Source organism: Clinocottus analis, unplaced genomic scaffold (assembly GCF_023055335.1).
Source record: "Clinocottus analis isolate CAN_PGR_092001 unplaced genomic scaffold, fCliAna1.0.p SCAF_36, whole genome shotgun sequence".
NCBI classification, from domain to species: Eukaryota; Metazoa; Chordata; class Actinopteri; order Perciformes; family Cottidae; genus Clinocottus; species Clinocottus analis.
The window spans coordinates 479,016-495,212 of record NW_027176109.1 but is presented as its reverse complement, the minus strand read 5'-3'; the positions used below and the strand labels follow the sequence as shown (position 1 = coordinate 495,212).

The following is a 16,197-nucleotide window of genomic DNA, read 5'->3' as shown; positions in this document are numbered from 1 at the left end:
TTGTTGTTTTCATTATGTTGCCTTTGTCTGAGTTGCGCTGGTCCTTGTGTGGCTTCATGCTACTCACTGACGTTATTGCCGATCATGGGCGTGTCTTATTGGTGGTGGGCGTGTCTTATTGTCTTAGGCGCAATCCCAATCTCCACCCTTACGGACTCACAGACTTTGAGGTGCTCTCCTGCGAAGTCCTTGAGGATTTAGCCTTGTCAAATTGTGGAGTGCCTGAGGGCTCTGTGGCGGACTTTTGTCTTAGTGAAGGTGGGCGTGTCTTAGTGAAGGTGGGTGTGTCTTAGTGAAGCTAGGCATGTCTTAGTGAAGCTAGGCGTGTCTTAGTGAATGTAGGTGTGTCTTCCTTCAATCTTTTTCAACAGGTATGTGTTCGGGTGATTTTCACACTACGTTAGTGATAGATAGTTGGAAGAAAAACAAATTCACTCTTGCTTAAATACTGTTTTACTGTTAAATTCATAATCATATCTTAATATCTTATATCTTTAAGGAGACTTGGACATTGCATCTCTGTCTCTGCTCCTTCCTTGCAACAAATAAATGTCCTGATTAATGATTTTACCACCTGGTGTCGAGTATATTGTTCTATCAATGGTGAACAAGTTCTGGATGCGTTTGACCATTAAAGGGAGACTTTTCCTTTACAGGACAAGTCACATGTCCTAGGAACAAGTTCATAGCTCCTTTTATTTATATTTTTAATCATGTTTTATTGACAATTCCCTAATTTTTGGTTTTATGAGAAGTTCTGTAGGGTAAAATAAAGGAAGAGTACGTCAACTTTCTTGTTAACAGATTTTGAGTCAGATTAATTTGAAAATGTTCATTAGGTCAACAATTGCGATTTATCTTTTTTTTTATAGTGTATATCCCGTCCTAAAAGATGATGAAACAACTGCAGTGAGAGATGAAAAGATAAAGGACAGACTCGATGTCCAACTAATACAAAAGACATTGCATAGAATAAAATACATAAAGGCACAGTAAAAATACAGAGACTTGCACATCGCTCAAAAGAAATTGATACCATCAGGCACTGCTGACTTTAAAACAGTAAGATAGTGTTTACTGTTTGACACACTGGGTGTAACACTGTGTGTGTGTGTGTGTGTGTGTGTGTGTGTGTGTGTGTGTGTGTGTGTGTGTCCTTTCACACTAAGGCACCAGAGTTGTGGTTCGAGTCACAGCAAATACCTGATGGGTGGACTTACTGTGGAGGCGACGAGTAGATTTCCTACAGGTGAGGTGTGTGTGTGTGCGTATAGAGCAAAGGAGACGTGATGAGCAGATTGATGGCAGGTGTAGAAGTAGACCGGGCCCAGGTTGATGACAGGACAGGAAGGGACACACACTGACAAGGAATGGAAAACACAACAGTGGCTTTGTCCCTATATTACATTGGGACTCACAATCAAAAAAGGCCAAACTCTATATATATATATATATATATATATATATATATATATATATATATATATATATATATATGAGTTAGTGTCACAAGGAGAAGTTCGGTCCAGGTGTTAATCTAGTGTTGAAAGTTACTTTTGAAATGTAGCAACATAGGTTACAGATTAGTTGCCATGTAAAAACGTAATAATGTAATCTACTCTATTTTTTACTTGATCAAAGTAATGGAACTTGAATAACTTTTTGATTTATTTCCCAATGATTCAAACTGGGCAAAACATAAACCCTTAACATCATTGTCAAACTATTATTAAAAGTTATTCGCCGAAAACTGGAATTAATTTATTTATTCCCGAAGAGCCTGAATGAATGGAAAGGTGCTGCCTTTCGACATGTTCAGCATCGACAGCGCGAGAGTTGGCATGAAGGAGGAAATGCGAATGCATCCAAGATAATTGACTGCAGACGATGTCAAGAGACCTCCACGTCAACGGCGTCCAGGTTTGTGGCGATCCAGAATGTCAGAGGCAACAAAAAGCAGGCGTGTCCCCGTCGTGCGAGTACGTGCACATGACAGAATGCATTCATCAACATCGCCAATGGAAGTGAGGGGATCGGAGTAAGTACGGCGGCCCACGGCGGTCATTGGGTTAAGTTCAGTGCTGACCGGCGACCGCCTGCTACCGCCTCCGGCCGATGACCCAGCTTGACCCGCAGGACCAAATGTCACCCCGAAAGCAGAGTCAGGTAAGGCAATTCAACTGCCCTGCCTAGTCCTGGCTGCTGTGTGTAAGACGGATGAAATGAGACTTCAGGCTAACCCGGCAACAGGAGGTCGGTGACAACATCTTTTTTTAGAGACCTGGCTTCATTGTGGTTTTCAAGCTGCACTCGACATGAACAGAGGACTGAGTGGGACGTTTACATCAATGATGCTCGGTGCTCAGACAATGTCTTCGTGTGGTGATCACCCCCCATTCTGATGAAGTGACTGATTTTCCAGCATACCGGCCGGCCTGCACCTTTTTATCAGTGTGCATTCAAAGCTAAATGGATCCACAGAGATGGCTATCTCCATAGCACTTCACGTAGATCTTAAACATCTTGAAATGAACAACCCCTACATCTGAATATTGTTGGTTTTTCAGCTCAAGCGAATCGCCCCAAGAAGCTGAGTGTATATATGCCACTCTGCAACTGGTTATTAAACTCTCTCACTAACAGACCCAAGGCAGTTGTGATGAGCCGTTCCACCTCAAGGGCTGTGTGCTCATCCCTCCCCTGTTTACCATGAACACACAGAACCATGAGGAGAACTATGTTGGGAAAGTCAGCTGACAAGACACGACTGTCATCAGCCTTATTACGACCAACAATGAGGTTTTGTTATAGAGGAAATCAACGATATTTCAGAAAGGTGCTCAGAGATCAAGCTGCTCCTCGACATCAGTAACACCGTCAATGGAGCTGAGGTGGAGGAAGTAAAGAGTTTTTAGTTCTTGGGAATCAGCCTCACAAACAACCTGAATTGATGACATAATCCAACCAACCAATTACCTCTATTGAACAATTACAGTTGTGGATTCAGACGTCGTCCCAGCTCTAATCAAAGTCACCAATGACCTCCTCTTCTCCTCTAATGACCACTTCCTCAACATCCGCATTCTACTGGACCTTTGACACCATCAACCATGCCATCCATCCTCCAACAGTTCATAATAATCAATAAATCCAAGTCTGAAACAGCTCATAGTCCCCCAAGGTTCAGTACTCGGCCCCCTCCTCTTTAGTCTCTACTCGCTTCCCTTTGGCAACGTCTTACGCCACCGCGGTCTCAATTTCCACTGCTACGCTGGTTCAGTTTATTTCGTATAGCCCAAAATCATCTTTACCAGTGTCCATTCAAAGCTAAACGGATCCACAGAGGTGGCTATCTCCAGTATTGCCAAGACAGGATAGTGTACTAGTAATTACAATTGATCTCCCGTCTTACAGTTCATTACAAAGTTAGAAAAAACATTCTCACAAACAGACCCTAGGTAGTTCGGGCGGGCCTTCGCACTAGCGCCGGGTGCTCGATCAAACTCTCTGCTTTTGAACAAGCACATCGCGAAAGCAACACTCATCCACACCTTCGTCCCCTCTCGACTGCATTTCTGGAACTGCAGTATTTTTTGTTTTGGCCAAAAAAAATCCCCAAAAAATTATCGACTTTTTTTTTTCATTGCCTTTTTTCAAGTCAACAAAAAAAAGGCAACAATTTTAGTCCTATTCAGTCATAAAAACCTTTCCTGTTTCATTCCAGGAGATAAATGAGAACTTGACTACTGATTACAATTGTCAAAACAGCCTAAATATAATTGTCGTAATATATGTACACACAAAGTACATTGTTGTCCTTGCATTGACCATTTTTAAGAACTGAGTAAAATGCAAAGTCCACAAATATAATAAATTGATTATTTACTTTAAAGTAACCCATCAATAAGCTTATGGGTGGTTGACATTGCCAAGTTATCTTTTGGTAAATAACAAGAGCACTTGAATATAAAACAGTGCTTGCAATATTAAATTAAAAGAATATGTGAATTGAAACAAGATTGGACTATTATGCTACTATTGCTATTATTATACTTGTTTTGTTGTATGAACAATACGTATTTACATTTAAATGAAGGTATTGTAAAACCAAAGTGATGAAATAACGTATTGCATATATATATATATATATATATATATATATATATATATATATATATATATATATATATATATATATATATACGGTGGTGTAGTGGCTAGCACTGACGCCTCACAGCAAGAGGGTCTGTGGTTCGGATCCCGGGCGGGGCGGGGTTCGGATACTGGTCTGGCAGGTCCTTCTGTGTGGAGTTTGCATGTTCTCCCGTGGCAGCGTGGGTTCTCTCCGGGTTCTCCGGCTTCCTCCCACAGTCCAAAGACATGCTGCATAGGTTAATTGGACTCTAAATTGCCCGTAGGTGTGAGTGTGAATGGTTGTTTGTCTATAAGTCTGCCCTGTGATGAACTGGCGACCTGTCCAGGGTGAACCCTGCCTTCGCCCCTTGACAGCTGGGATTGGCTCCAGCGCCCCGCGACCCTAATGAGGATAAGCGGTTAAGATAATGGATGGATGGATGGATATATATATATATATATATATATAAATATATATATATATATAATTTTGTTGTCAACTAAAAAAAAAATATTGTCCATTTTTTGGGGGGGCGGGGGGTCCTAATTTTATTCATTTTATTTTTTTTTTGTCCTAATTTTATTGGTCCTAAAAAAATGTTTCTTTTGGTCCTAATTTTATTTTATTTATTTTTTTGGTCCTAAATTTTTTTGTGTGGTGGAAATGGACTTATATATGATATATGAGAAGACAAAGTCCAGAGTCTAGAGGCGTAACCACAGCGCTGCACTGCCACCTACTGGCCACAGGTTGCAATAGATTTAAATACACTTGAGGAAGTTGTTATTATAGCTCCTTCTTTCATCACTGTTATTTTAAACTGAGACATTACTATTCAAGAAATTACCAAAAATATATATAAAATATTAATCAAATGAACAAACATGTGGCAGTACATTTTGTGTCACAGACATGAGATTTGATGTATTGGTTTCATATTTTCTCCCTCCATTAGGGACACAAACATACTTACTACGTAATGTTTGTGTAAGCCTTTTTTGGGGTTTGTTTTGCACACTGCAAACCTTGAAAGATGTTAATCTTCTTTTTTTTCAACTTTAAGTCTTGGGACCTTACTATTTTTGCATGACTGATAATCCAAAGGGTGTGACACACCACGCCAAGGTTACATTCTCAGAAGGATCAATGCAGTGCTTTTACAGCGAGACCTCACATCAACAGCATTTCCTCTACGTCGGCGTTTACACATCACACAATCAGTCATTTGCTGGTTTTATTGGATCCGCGTGCTGTTAAATTGTATGTAATAGTGTATAATACCTGTTACACAGCTCCATCTGCAAAACAATAGTTATAACGATGCACATGTTTTCTATAACACCGTTTCTTTACATGCATTTTATGCATATATAAAAGTTATTTCATGGGTCTCCAATAAAGACAAAACTTTTTTTTCATATCAATGTATTAATGTTTTATTCTAATTACAATAAACAGAATATATCAGTCCCTTTGTACAAAAATACCTGAAAAGGTTACAATTAAGATTTATAAGCCATTCAAATATTTACAGATTGAAGCAAAGCACATTTTGAATACAGGAACTCTCAAAGGAGAGAAGTTTCTGTTTTCTCTTTTGTATTCCCTGAAACACATCATAGTTTAATTTTCTTTACACATAGACATATCTATATATATATATCCATATATATATATATATATATATATTTACTTTACTCATTTGTACAGCCACGGTAGCTTGCATTGTGACGACGTTATGAAAACACACGAGTCAGAATGATAATCAAATCAATTCTCCATCCCCTCCCGTTCCAACGGGCGCTGCTTCTGGTTCGAATGTACATGGCGAGCGGGTTTGAGTGCGAGCGCCGGCTCCGCCCGGCGCCTGGTCCTCGTGTTCGGGACGGGTTTGTGCAGAGGAAGAGAAGTCATCGTGGTTGCAAAGGATCTGGAGCCAAAGCCTCCCGTTGTTGTCCGTGTTCGAGTGTGATGTCTATCAACGAGCAAGATTGTTACTGTACCGTGAGCAACCCGCTTACATTCATTTCTGTTATGTGTAAAAACGTTGGTATCCAAATCCCCTGATTCTTCTTCTTCTTCTTTTTGTCCGAACACGTTCACTAATTTAATGTTCTTTCTGCCTTTTGCATTCAGAGTGAACACGACAGTTTTCATAAGAAACACACCTTCAAGGAAACCTGTTGACATCCGCTACCATTCACGTCGGTCATAAAGAGGAGGAGGATGATGATACTGGGCGTTTTGAGGATGAGTGCAGGAGCGGCAGGACTCTGACGATCGCTTCAGGTGACTTTCATAAATTCCTCCAGACGTCCACACGTTGAAACAAACAAAATCCACATTTTGGTGCAAATGATTTCTGTTGAGCGGAGGTCAAAGTTGTGAGCTGGTCATCACATCCCTGTCCTTTAAAAAAAGGTTGTGTGTGTGTGTGTGTGTTTGGGGGGAAGAGGGTTGCAGTTCATTTATTTCATTACATCTAAACCAATAAAAGATTTAACTTTAACATTTTCCTCTCCTATATCTACATTTCTATTCTTCTTTCTTCAAGGCAGGTTGTTTGAACGATGAATTATGAGAACGTTGAGGCTCACTTGAGCTCGTTTACGTCACATTTCTGTCTTTATTTCTCTAATTCACGTCTATTTCTCAAAGTTTGTCACCGACGAGAACACTTGAGGCTTTTAAGATAAACGGGTTGGACTTTTTCACAGCGGATCTTTTTAGAGATCAGGAAGAAATGAGACGAGTAAAAAAAAAAAAAAAGTTGTTTTTGTTTACACTTCCATACATTCCACCTGTCATCTAGAACGACACGGTGCCTCGCCGGATGCCATCACTCCATGAACAAGATGACAAAACATGAATGAAACAACCCAAAAGATAAAACAATAGATGCAAAGTCGAGGACAATAACAACAATAATAATAATAAATCACACTGGTCAATCATTTCAAGGTAATGACATTAAAAAAAAACAGAACAGCGCTGAGAAAAATCTAAAATGTTCAAGTAATCAGTCACATCCTGATAAATAAATACATTTTGCTGCAACAATACTTAAAAAAAACAAAAAACAGATTGCATCATTGCATCTCAGATGCGCGATGCGCTGCAGCCGCTCTGCTGCTGCTCTGCTGCTGCTCGGTGTCCCGGAGGATGAACCTGCAGCTCGTCGATGGCGGCTGGAGATGTTGCACCGAGTGTGAGGTTTTAGAAGAACTAATGTCATGTATAGTTTTGGAATAACAAGTAATAAAAATGTCAAAAAACACCCGTTTGTGACCGACTCAGAGGATGAAATACTTCCCATAACTTTGAGTATTTACCTCCTAGGTAAATACTCAAAGTTATGGGGAGTATTTAAGACTGCTGGCTTTCTTTTTGCCTTTCATGCGTTTGAGTTTCATTGGGTTTGATTCTGACAGACATGATCAATAAAAAAAGAAGTATGCTGCTCCAGAGAAACGTTCCACTCACAGGAGCTCCACCTCGGACTCAAACTAAAGAGTTTAACTTCCATTTTCAGTCCGACGCTCTCGCAGATTAAAAACATGAATCGTGTCCGAGAGGAACGCGGCGAATGAAACAGAAAAAGGACAAAATGCTCAAAGTGGCCTGCAGCAGGGGACTTGAGTCCAGTTTGTCAAACAGCAGGCTGATGAAGATATAAAGAGGGAGAGGCTGCTCATCATTTCAATACTCTTCTCTATTTAGGATATATCTATCAAGATGCATCATGTGATAATCTGTGAGTTCACAGGCAGAAAAGGGCAGGAATGTGACGCCGACAGCATCTCACTGACTCCCAACGCCAACGAGGAGGAGGCGACGCTAGCGGGACGTGTGACGCCGAGAGGAAAAGAGGGACCGATGTTTTCCACTCGACAACGACGACCATGTTAGTTTACCTTTAGATGTTTCTGTCCCTCCATCCTCCACTGAGCTGTAGTGAGGAAAACTAAAATGTCATCTTCTCTCCAGGTGTCATCTTGCCTCTGCATTGGTGCATTTCATAATTACGGTCACTTTTAAATGTTTATAATCTCCTTGGTCTCTAGTTTTATTACTTGTTATTTCAGCCTGAATGACACCTGCAGGTTTTTTCTGATTTGTTCATTCGTGACGGTGGAAGCTGCACAGGACACTTTAAAGATCTGCATGCATGCAAATAGAAAATAACCCGAACAGAACGACCGGACTGGAGCTCAAAGTGAATCCTGGAGACTTGCAAATAACCAGAAATGCAACAAAAAAAAAAGTTGGCTTTAAAAAAATATATTATCAAACGAGACTATTGATAGCAATACATAACTGCAATGAAATCATTAAGAACAGGAAGCCTCTTGTGGAGCGAGAGGAGTGAAAGCATTTCTGTGAGGTGGACGATGCAGATGATGCTTCACTTCCAGTTTGTTTTTTTCATCCTGACAAACTTTTCCAAAAAAAAACCTCAAGTGGATTTAAAAAAGCAAAACACTCTTTCTCCCCCACGTCGAATAGCGACATGTCCTTACACGCTTATGACACTAGAGGGCGGCAGCGCTCCCTCACAGCTCAAACACAGCTGAGAGCTGGTGCGCTGTCAGAAGGCCACGCCCACTGCGACGAGTGCAAACAAAAAACTAACTGAAAAGGTGAAGAGACGATCGACTCTCCCGCCTGCAGTTCATCTTTGAGGACGCGGGAGGACAGTTTGTGTTCTCGGAGAGCGAGAAGCTCCATCGGTCCGCTTGATTGTCCAGCTGAAGGGAAGTAAAAACCTCGAGGTGGGCGGGGTCACGGTGGGCGGAGTCACTGTGTCCGAGCTTATTGACGACTATGGTGAGCGAGAGATTGTGGAAGATTTCTGCCGGCGTTCGTCTCCTCCGTCTGCGTCTCTTTCCTCCAGCGTTTGGGGCGAGTTGTGCGTCCGACTCCTCGTGAAACATCCGCTGCAAAAAAACGGATTCCAACAAAGTCGGCGGGGCAAAGGGGCGGGAAACAGTGACTTCACGAGCTTCTTCTAAAAGACGAGAACAGATCGAACCGACCGCCGGACGGACGGACGGAGGAGATTCTAGTCGCTTCGCTGTGTTTCAGGCAGTCGGGTCAGGTGGTTTGAGGGCCGTTGGGAGGGGGCGGGGTCAGATGATCCGGAGGCGTCATAAGGCCACGACGGTGCAAGCGTGTTTGAGTTTACAAGGCAGCACTCCTCGGTTCAGCTGGTAGAACTCCACCAGCTGGATCAGGTCCGTGAACTTGGTGGCGCCGTCGTCAAGGCTGAAGAAGACTTGGCCGTCCTCTTCGCACTGAGGGAGGAAAGGAGGGAGGGAGGGAGGAAGGGAGGAAAGGAGGGAGGGAGGGAGGAAAGGAGGGAAGGAAGGAGGGAGACGCCACATGGCAAGAGAAAAGGAAAGGACATCAGACTGTTATGACTTTAATCCAAATTTCTATGACTTTTCCATTATTTTTAACCAAATTTTAATTACTTTTAACAACATTTTCATGACGTTAAACCAAATTTCAATAACTTTTAACCAAATTTCCATGACCATATTTTGGTCACCCGCCATTTTGACCATATTTCCATGACTTTTCCATAAATTGACCAATTTCCATGACTTTAAACTAAATGTCCATGAGCAAACATTGTGTGAAATGTGTGTGTAAACAGTAAAAAGTGATCAAATGTAGTATTTAAACTAACAATGAGGATTCAAAGCATACAGTAAACCTTAAATGACTCAAATGAATGAGAGACAATAGTTTGATTAAAAGAATAAACATTTATATAGATGCCTGTATGTATGCTGCTGATATTTTGAGCCTCTTCTTTTAAAAGCAGATTCATTATTTATAACTCAGCGTACATGAACCTCATGAACACATGAATATAACACATGTACAGGACTTTTCCAGGTGTTTCATGAGCGTATGAACCTGTCCATCACTACAAACTAAAACAGCAGGACGTGCGTACCGGTAGTATCTGGAAATGTTTGATTTTCTGGTGATGGCACAGTGTGAGCACGAAGGCCTTGGGGTTACTCTGACTGACTCTCAGCAGGAACAACCTGCGACAAGAGGAAGAAAAGATGCTCTCAGAAAGACTCATGATGCACAGGAGACATGAAGAACGTCCCAAATGTTCAGCTATGGTCAGATTGTCTGTATAGAGAGCTGAGGGTGCGTCTGCTACGCCTTTAAAAGGTGAATTATGTCAAATGCGCGTGTGAGATGAAGCTTTACCCGTCGACTTGTCCCTGGTGGTGGATGATGCGATGCGACTCTTCTCTGGTTATCCTGCCGTGGAACCACAGCTGAGCGATGTGGATGACTGACGAGAGAAATACACAATTTATGTGTTTTAATACGCCGTCAAAATGAAAGAAATGAAGTTGACGCTCGATCCTTTAGCTTTAGCTTTAGCTTCACCTGAGCTGAGTGATGAGTGGAGCGGACTGTGTGAGCCGAGCACGTTCATTCGTTGACTCCTCTTCTGAGAGAGACGCCGCACAACAACAACAACAACAACAACAACAACAACAACAACAACAGGGGTTAGCTCGTGATCTGCTGGAGCATCCTGCGTATTTACAGTTCTGCTCAACAGAAGATTGTATTTTAAAAAAGTATTATATTTACTTAATTATTGTGAACCAAATTTAAAAAACAGACCCAATCCTTTATCAGGTTCATACACATTTTGACCAACATCAATGACTTTTTTATGACTTAACCAAATTTACATGACTTAAAAACAAATGTCAATGACTTTAAAACTAATTTCTATGACTTTTCACCAAATTTCCATTTTGTTTTACGAAATGTTCATGACTTTAAACCAAATGTTCATGACTTTAAACCCAATGTTCATGACTTTAAACTAAATGTTCATGACTTTAAACTAAATGTTCATGACTTTAAAACAAATGTTCATGACTTTAAACTAAATGTCCATGACTTTAAACCCAATGTTCATGACTTTAAACTAAATGTTCATGACTTTAAACTAAATGTTCATGACTTTAAACTAAATGTTCATGACTTTAAACTAAATGTTCATGACTTTAAACCAAATGTTCATGAGCAAACATTGTGTGAAATGTGTGTGTGAACAGTAAAAAGTGATAAAATGTAGTATTTAAACTAACAATGAGGATTCAAAGCATACAGTAAACCTTAAATGACTCAAATGAATGAGAGACAATAGTTTGATTAAAAGAATAAACATGTATATAGATGCCTGTATGGATGCTGATGATAATTTGAGCCTCTTTCTTTAAAAATCAGATTCATTATTTATAACTAAATGAACACATGAATATGACACATTTACACAACCAGAGGACAGTTTGATTGTTTGATCGTGAACGTTTGGTCTCACCCTCCAGGCGTGCCCCTCCTCCATGGCGGCGCTCTGAGCCTCTAGCGGGTTGTCGATCACCCGGCCCGTCCTCCCTGAGAAGTCCATCGCCACGAGCGAGTTCTCCGAGACGCTCCGCTGTGCGCAGACGGAGAGACGCGACCGTCACAATGTGGACGCAGCAACAGAAATGCCAGGATGTAGCCGTGCACACGCGTGAACCAAAGGCAGTTTAATCATGTATTTATTTCAAATCCTCCATCTCCCACACATCACACTGGTGTTTCTGCTAAAAAATCAACATTTTGCTGACGTCAAAGATCTGTGAGTTATTGTATTGTATATTGAGTGCTTAAACAGCTCTATAGGAATCCATGTTTATGGGGCTTTTATTGTGAAGGGGAAAACTGAAAAGGGGAGGTGGAAAGGTTCGAGTGAAGAGTAAGACCAGAATCAAAGCGGTTGCCGTCTTCAGCGTTTTCTGGGGCTTTTATTTTTTGTCTTACTTGAATCTTTTTTCTGTTTCCCCCTTCACAATAAAAGCCCCAGAAACACCCACTAGAACATTGCTTCGTAGAGAGCTGTTTGAGATTGCGTGGTGCAGGTTTTTAAGGCGCTTGAACTGAATTTAAAACACTTACCACGGGTGATGAGAAGTGTGCAAGTAAGTTTTTTCTTTGTAGTGGAATCTTATAATTCTGGTACAACACAATTCCGTACTGTAGAGAAACAGGAACACGCGGGTAAAGATGGCGTCGTACACTTCATTAAAAAAACTGTCACATATGAGTCGTGATGCCGTTCACCTTGAAGAGCCGGAAGGCCGTGATCCAACAAGTGCGGCCCTGTTCGTCCTCCGCACACAGCATCCTCAACTCCTTCAACTCGCCTCGACATTTATTGGGCTGCGGATTAACAGAATTAGTGAAAATAATCATCATCATTACCAGCACCGACATTATCATCATCATCACGGAACTGATAAAAAGGATAATGAAGACAAAAAACATATAAAACTTGGAAATGTTAGGCATCTACAGCGAAGAACCAGAACATCAGTCCACACGTCTGCTTGTCATGGGACTGGGAGGAGCTTGCACGGCGGCTGTCAATCATCCCTCAGCTCATAACGTTTCATCAGGACTCGGCTTCATCTCCCTCCCCGTCGCCTGGGACTCACCTTGATGCAGAACTCGTAGTCGGTGGGAGCGCCGTGCTGCTTCTTGCCCGTGACGACAGTGAAGACGTTGCTGTCTTCAAGGTCTGCGAGGAACTGCAGGTGTCTGGGCTCCTGGACACAGACGGGATTAAAAGGTTGTCAATTGAACCGTGAAGAAACAAACTAAATGTGAGAACGCGTCTTCTCTCTTGACGATGAAAGGGCGAGGTCGCCGTTACCTTTGAGGTTCCTTTCGTCGAGCAGTAGAGTCCCGAGCGCCGCAGGAACATGTAAACTTTCTTCCAGGACTTTCTGCCCACCTCCTTCACGTACAGGTAGCCCTGGATCTCTGGACAGCTGCTGGTGACCAGGAAGTTCTGAGGGGGAAGACGTTGGAGGAGAGGAGGGATCAGAGCCAGGAAGGTCCGGACGCATTCACTGTGGAGGCGCCACAGACGGCGGCCATTGCTTTTTTGCATCGGTGCGAAACTGACAGCTGATGGTGGAGAGGGGCTGCGGCTTAAATTCTTAGCAATTTTTTTAGAGCAAATTTTAGTTTTGATAGCAATTTTTTTGATAGGGTTTTTTTTTTTAGAGAATTTTTTTTTAGAAAGCAATTTTTTTTTTTGGAGAACTTTTTTTTTAAAGAGAGAATTTTTTTTTTTTTAGGTGACTTTTTTTTGTAGTGTTTTTTTTTTGGAGAACTTTTTTTTTAAAGAGAGAAGTTTTTTTTGAGAAATTTTTTTTCTTTTTTTTTCAAGAGTAAACTTTTTTGGTAGTTTTTTTTTAGACAATTTTGTTTTTTATCAAACTTTTTTTTTAGAGCCTGTTTTTTTTAAGAGCAATTCCTTTAGAGAACTTTTTTTTTTAAAGAGCAAAAAAAAAATTTGGAGAAGGTTTTTTTTGTAGAGCGTTTTTTTTTGAGAGAATTTTTTTTAGGGAACTTTGTTTTTTTTGTAGAGCGATTTTTTTTGAGACAATTTTTTTTAAAGAGCAATTTTTTTGAGCCTGTTTTTTTTTAAAGAGAAATTCCGTTAGAAACCTTTTTTTTGAGAACTTTTTTTTTTCCAACGTGTTTTTTAGAGAAATTATGTTAGAGAACTTTTTTTTGAGATTTTTTTTTTTTTTAGCAAACTTTTTTTTCAAGAGCAAATTTTTTTTTTTTTTTGGAGAACTTTTTTTGGTAGTGGTTTTTTTTTAGACAATTTTTTTTTTAGCAAACTTTTTTTTTAAGAGAAATTCCTTTAGAGAACTTTTTTTTGTAGAGCGTTTTTTTTAAGAGATTTTTTTTTAGCGAACTTTTTTTTTTCAAGAGCAATTTTTTTTTGAGAGTTTTTTTAAGAGAAATTCCTTCAAAGAACTTTTTTTTTGAGAGAATTTTTTTTTTTTAGCAAACTATTTCAAGAGCAAATTTATTTTTTTTTGGAGAACTTTTTTTGGTAGTGGTTTTTTTTTAGACAATTTTTTTTTTAGCAAAAAAGTTTTAGCAAACTTTTTTTTTAAGAGAAATTCCTTTAGAGAACTTTTTTTTGTAGAGCGGTTTTTTGAGAATTTTTTTTTCTTCAGCAAACTTTTTTTTTTGAGCCTTTTTTTTAAAAGAGAAATTCCTTTTGAGAACTTTTTTTTGGAGAGCATTTTTTTTTTTTTGGAGAACCTTTATTGGTAGTGCTTTTTTTAGACAATTTTTTTTTCAGCAAACTTTTTTTTCAAGAGCAAATTTTTTTATTGGTAGTGCTTTTTTTTAGACAATTTTTTTTTCAGCAAACTTTTTTTTAAGAGAAATTCCTTTAGAGAACTTTTTTTTGTATAGCGTTTTTTTTCAGATATTTTTTTTTTTTGCAAACTTTTTTTTCAGATTTTTTTTTTTTAGCGAACCTTTTTTTTTCAAAAGCAATTTTTTTTGGAGAACTTTTTTTTAGAGCCTTTTTTTTAAGAGAAATTCCCTTAGAGAACTTTTTTTTTTGAGAGAATTTTTGTTTTTCAAGAGCAAATTTTTTTTGGAGAGCTTTTTTAAGAGAAATTCCTTCAGAGAAGTTTTTTTTTGAGAGAATTTTTTTTTTTTTTGGAGAACTTTTTTTTTGAGAGAATTAATTAATTTTTTTTAGCAAACTTTTTTTTCAAGAGCAAATTTTTTTTTTTGAGAAATTTTTTGGGTAGTGTTTTTTAGACAATTTTTTTTTTAGCCTGTTTTTTTTAAAGAGAAATTCCTTTTGAGGATTTTTTTTGGGAGAACTTTTTTTTTTCGAGCGTGTTTTTTAGAGAAATTACGTTAGAGAACTTTTTTTTTAGAGCCTGTTTTTTTTAAAGAGAAATTCCTTGAGGATTTTTTTTTTGGAGCACTTTTTTTTTTCGAGCGTGTTTTTTAGAGAAATTCCCTTATAGAATTTTTTTTTTGAGAGAATTTTTTTTTTTAGCGAACTTTTTTTTTCAAGAGCAAATTTTTTTTTTTTGGAGAACTTTTTTTTTAGAGCCTGTTTTTGAAGAGAAATTCCTTTAGCAAACTTTTTTTTTAAGAGAATTTTTTTTTTTTTTAGAGAACAATTTTTTTTGAGCAAATTTGGGAATTTTTGTTTTGAGTGTTTTTTTAGAGCATTTTTTTTGGGAGAGCAAATTTTAGTTTTCAGAGCTTTTTTTTTTGGAGAGCAATTTTTTTAATTGAGAGCAAAGATTTGGAGATAATTTACTTACAAACAAGACATTTGCTTGTGCAAAAAAAGCCCAAATCCACCTCGATAGCCGCGCCCTCTCTTTCTGCCGTAAATGGTTGCAAAAAAGCGAATCAACCACATAAAGTCCGGCGAGTAAAATCAGTGTGAACGCACCGTTACACAACGCTGCAGAGGCTCATAGAGGGCCGAAAAAGTCAAACATGAATAATTACTATATACACACACACACACACACACACACACACACACAAATGATCGATGTTTTAAGCAGGGCCTCTAATAGATTACTATTACATTTAAAATACAAAAAGGTACAATATATATAAATATTTACACGTCATGTTATACAACGTGTCTGCCAAGAAACATCCAGCTCATACGTCAGATTAACCCAGAGAGCATTCCTCTTGGAAAACCTCTTTACAGACTCGTATGTCTCAGAGTTTGCGGTTTTCATGTTTCGCACAAAAAAAAAACATCACACCGTGAAGTGGCATGTTAAGTTATTAGAAGAGCCGATCCGGGAATCCGGGGCTTGCGGCCGGAATGGAAACTGTTCCAGAGGAATCTTTAATATCTAAAGCACATGTTTCCTCAGTGTTTTGGAAACATTGCACGACGAGTTTCACTCACGCGCGAGCATTTTTTTTTTCCGCCATTTTTGCAGGATCGCACGTTCATTCAAAGAGCTTTTTGTCTTCTTTTTTTCCTCGAGGCAACCGCTGCTACACTTTGCTTTTTCTCGCCGTCAATTGCAAACACCTGGATGAGCGCCGGGGCTCAGAAAGCGCGGTGTTTTTTTTGGCGACAGAACTCTTTTAGCAAAAAGTGCAAAGCACTCGTGTTTAGAACAAGTCGAAACGCCGGGGATTCCTGACACGAC

The 16,197-nt window shown here is 39.4% G+C and overlaps 1 protein-coding gene and 1 long non-coding RNA gene across 4 annotated transcripts in view; one reads left to right on the top strand and one right to left on the bottom strand.

The window, feature by feature from the left end:
* Positions 1-8,156, top strand: part of LOC137799525 (uncharacterized) — a 39,583-nt gene extending 31,427 nt beyond the window's left edge. Inside the window, exons 3-5 of the long non-coding RNA XR_011079422.1 lie at positions 1,170-1,249; positions 6,272-6,424; positions 7,902-8,156. This is a non-coding gene — a long non-coding RNA (uncharacterized lncRNA). The remainder of the gene's footprint in view (positions 1-1,169; positions 1,250-6,271; positions 6,425-7,901) is intronic.
* The window catches only part of LOC137799523 (growth factor receptor-bound protein 10-like), a 41,715-nt gene continuing 30,951 nt past the window's right edge, over positions 5,434-16,197 (bottom strand). Inside the window, exons 7-15 of one of the 3 annotated variants that reach the window (XM_068596316.1) lie at positions 12,885-13,022; positions 12,667-12,777; positions 12,293-12,391; positions 12,128-12,205; positions 11,508-11,624; positions 10,556-10,619; positions 10,370-10,457; positions 10,101-10,194; positions 5,434-9,429 (exon numbers count right to left, since the gene is read on the bottom strand). In XM_068596316.1, coding sequence (XP_068452417.1) covers positions 9,283-9,429; positions 10,101-10,194; positions 10,370-10,457; positions 10,556-10,619; positions 11,508-11,624; positions 12,128-12,205; positions 12,293-12,391; positions 12,667-12,777; positions 12,885-13,022 — 936 coding nt within the window. In that variant the 3' untranslated portion in view covers positions 5,434-9,282. The remainder of the gene's footprint in view (positions 9,430-10,100; positions 10,195-10,369; positions 10,458-10,555; positions 10,620-11,507; positions 11,625-12,127; positions 12,206-12,292; positions 12,392-12,666; positions 12,778-12,884; positions 13,023-16,197) is intronic. The other 2 variants (XM_068596318.1, XM_068596319.1) reach the window with 2 other exon arrangements.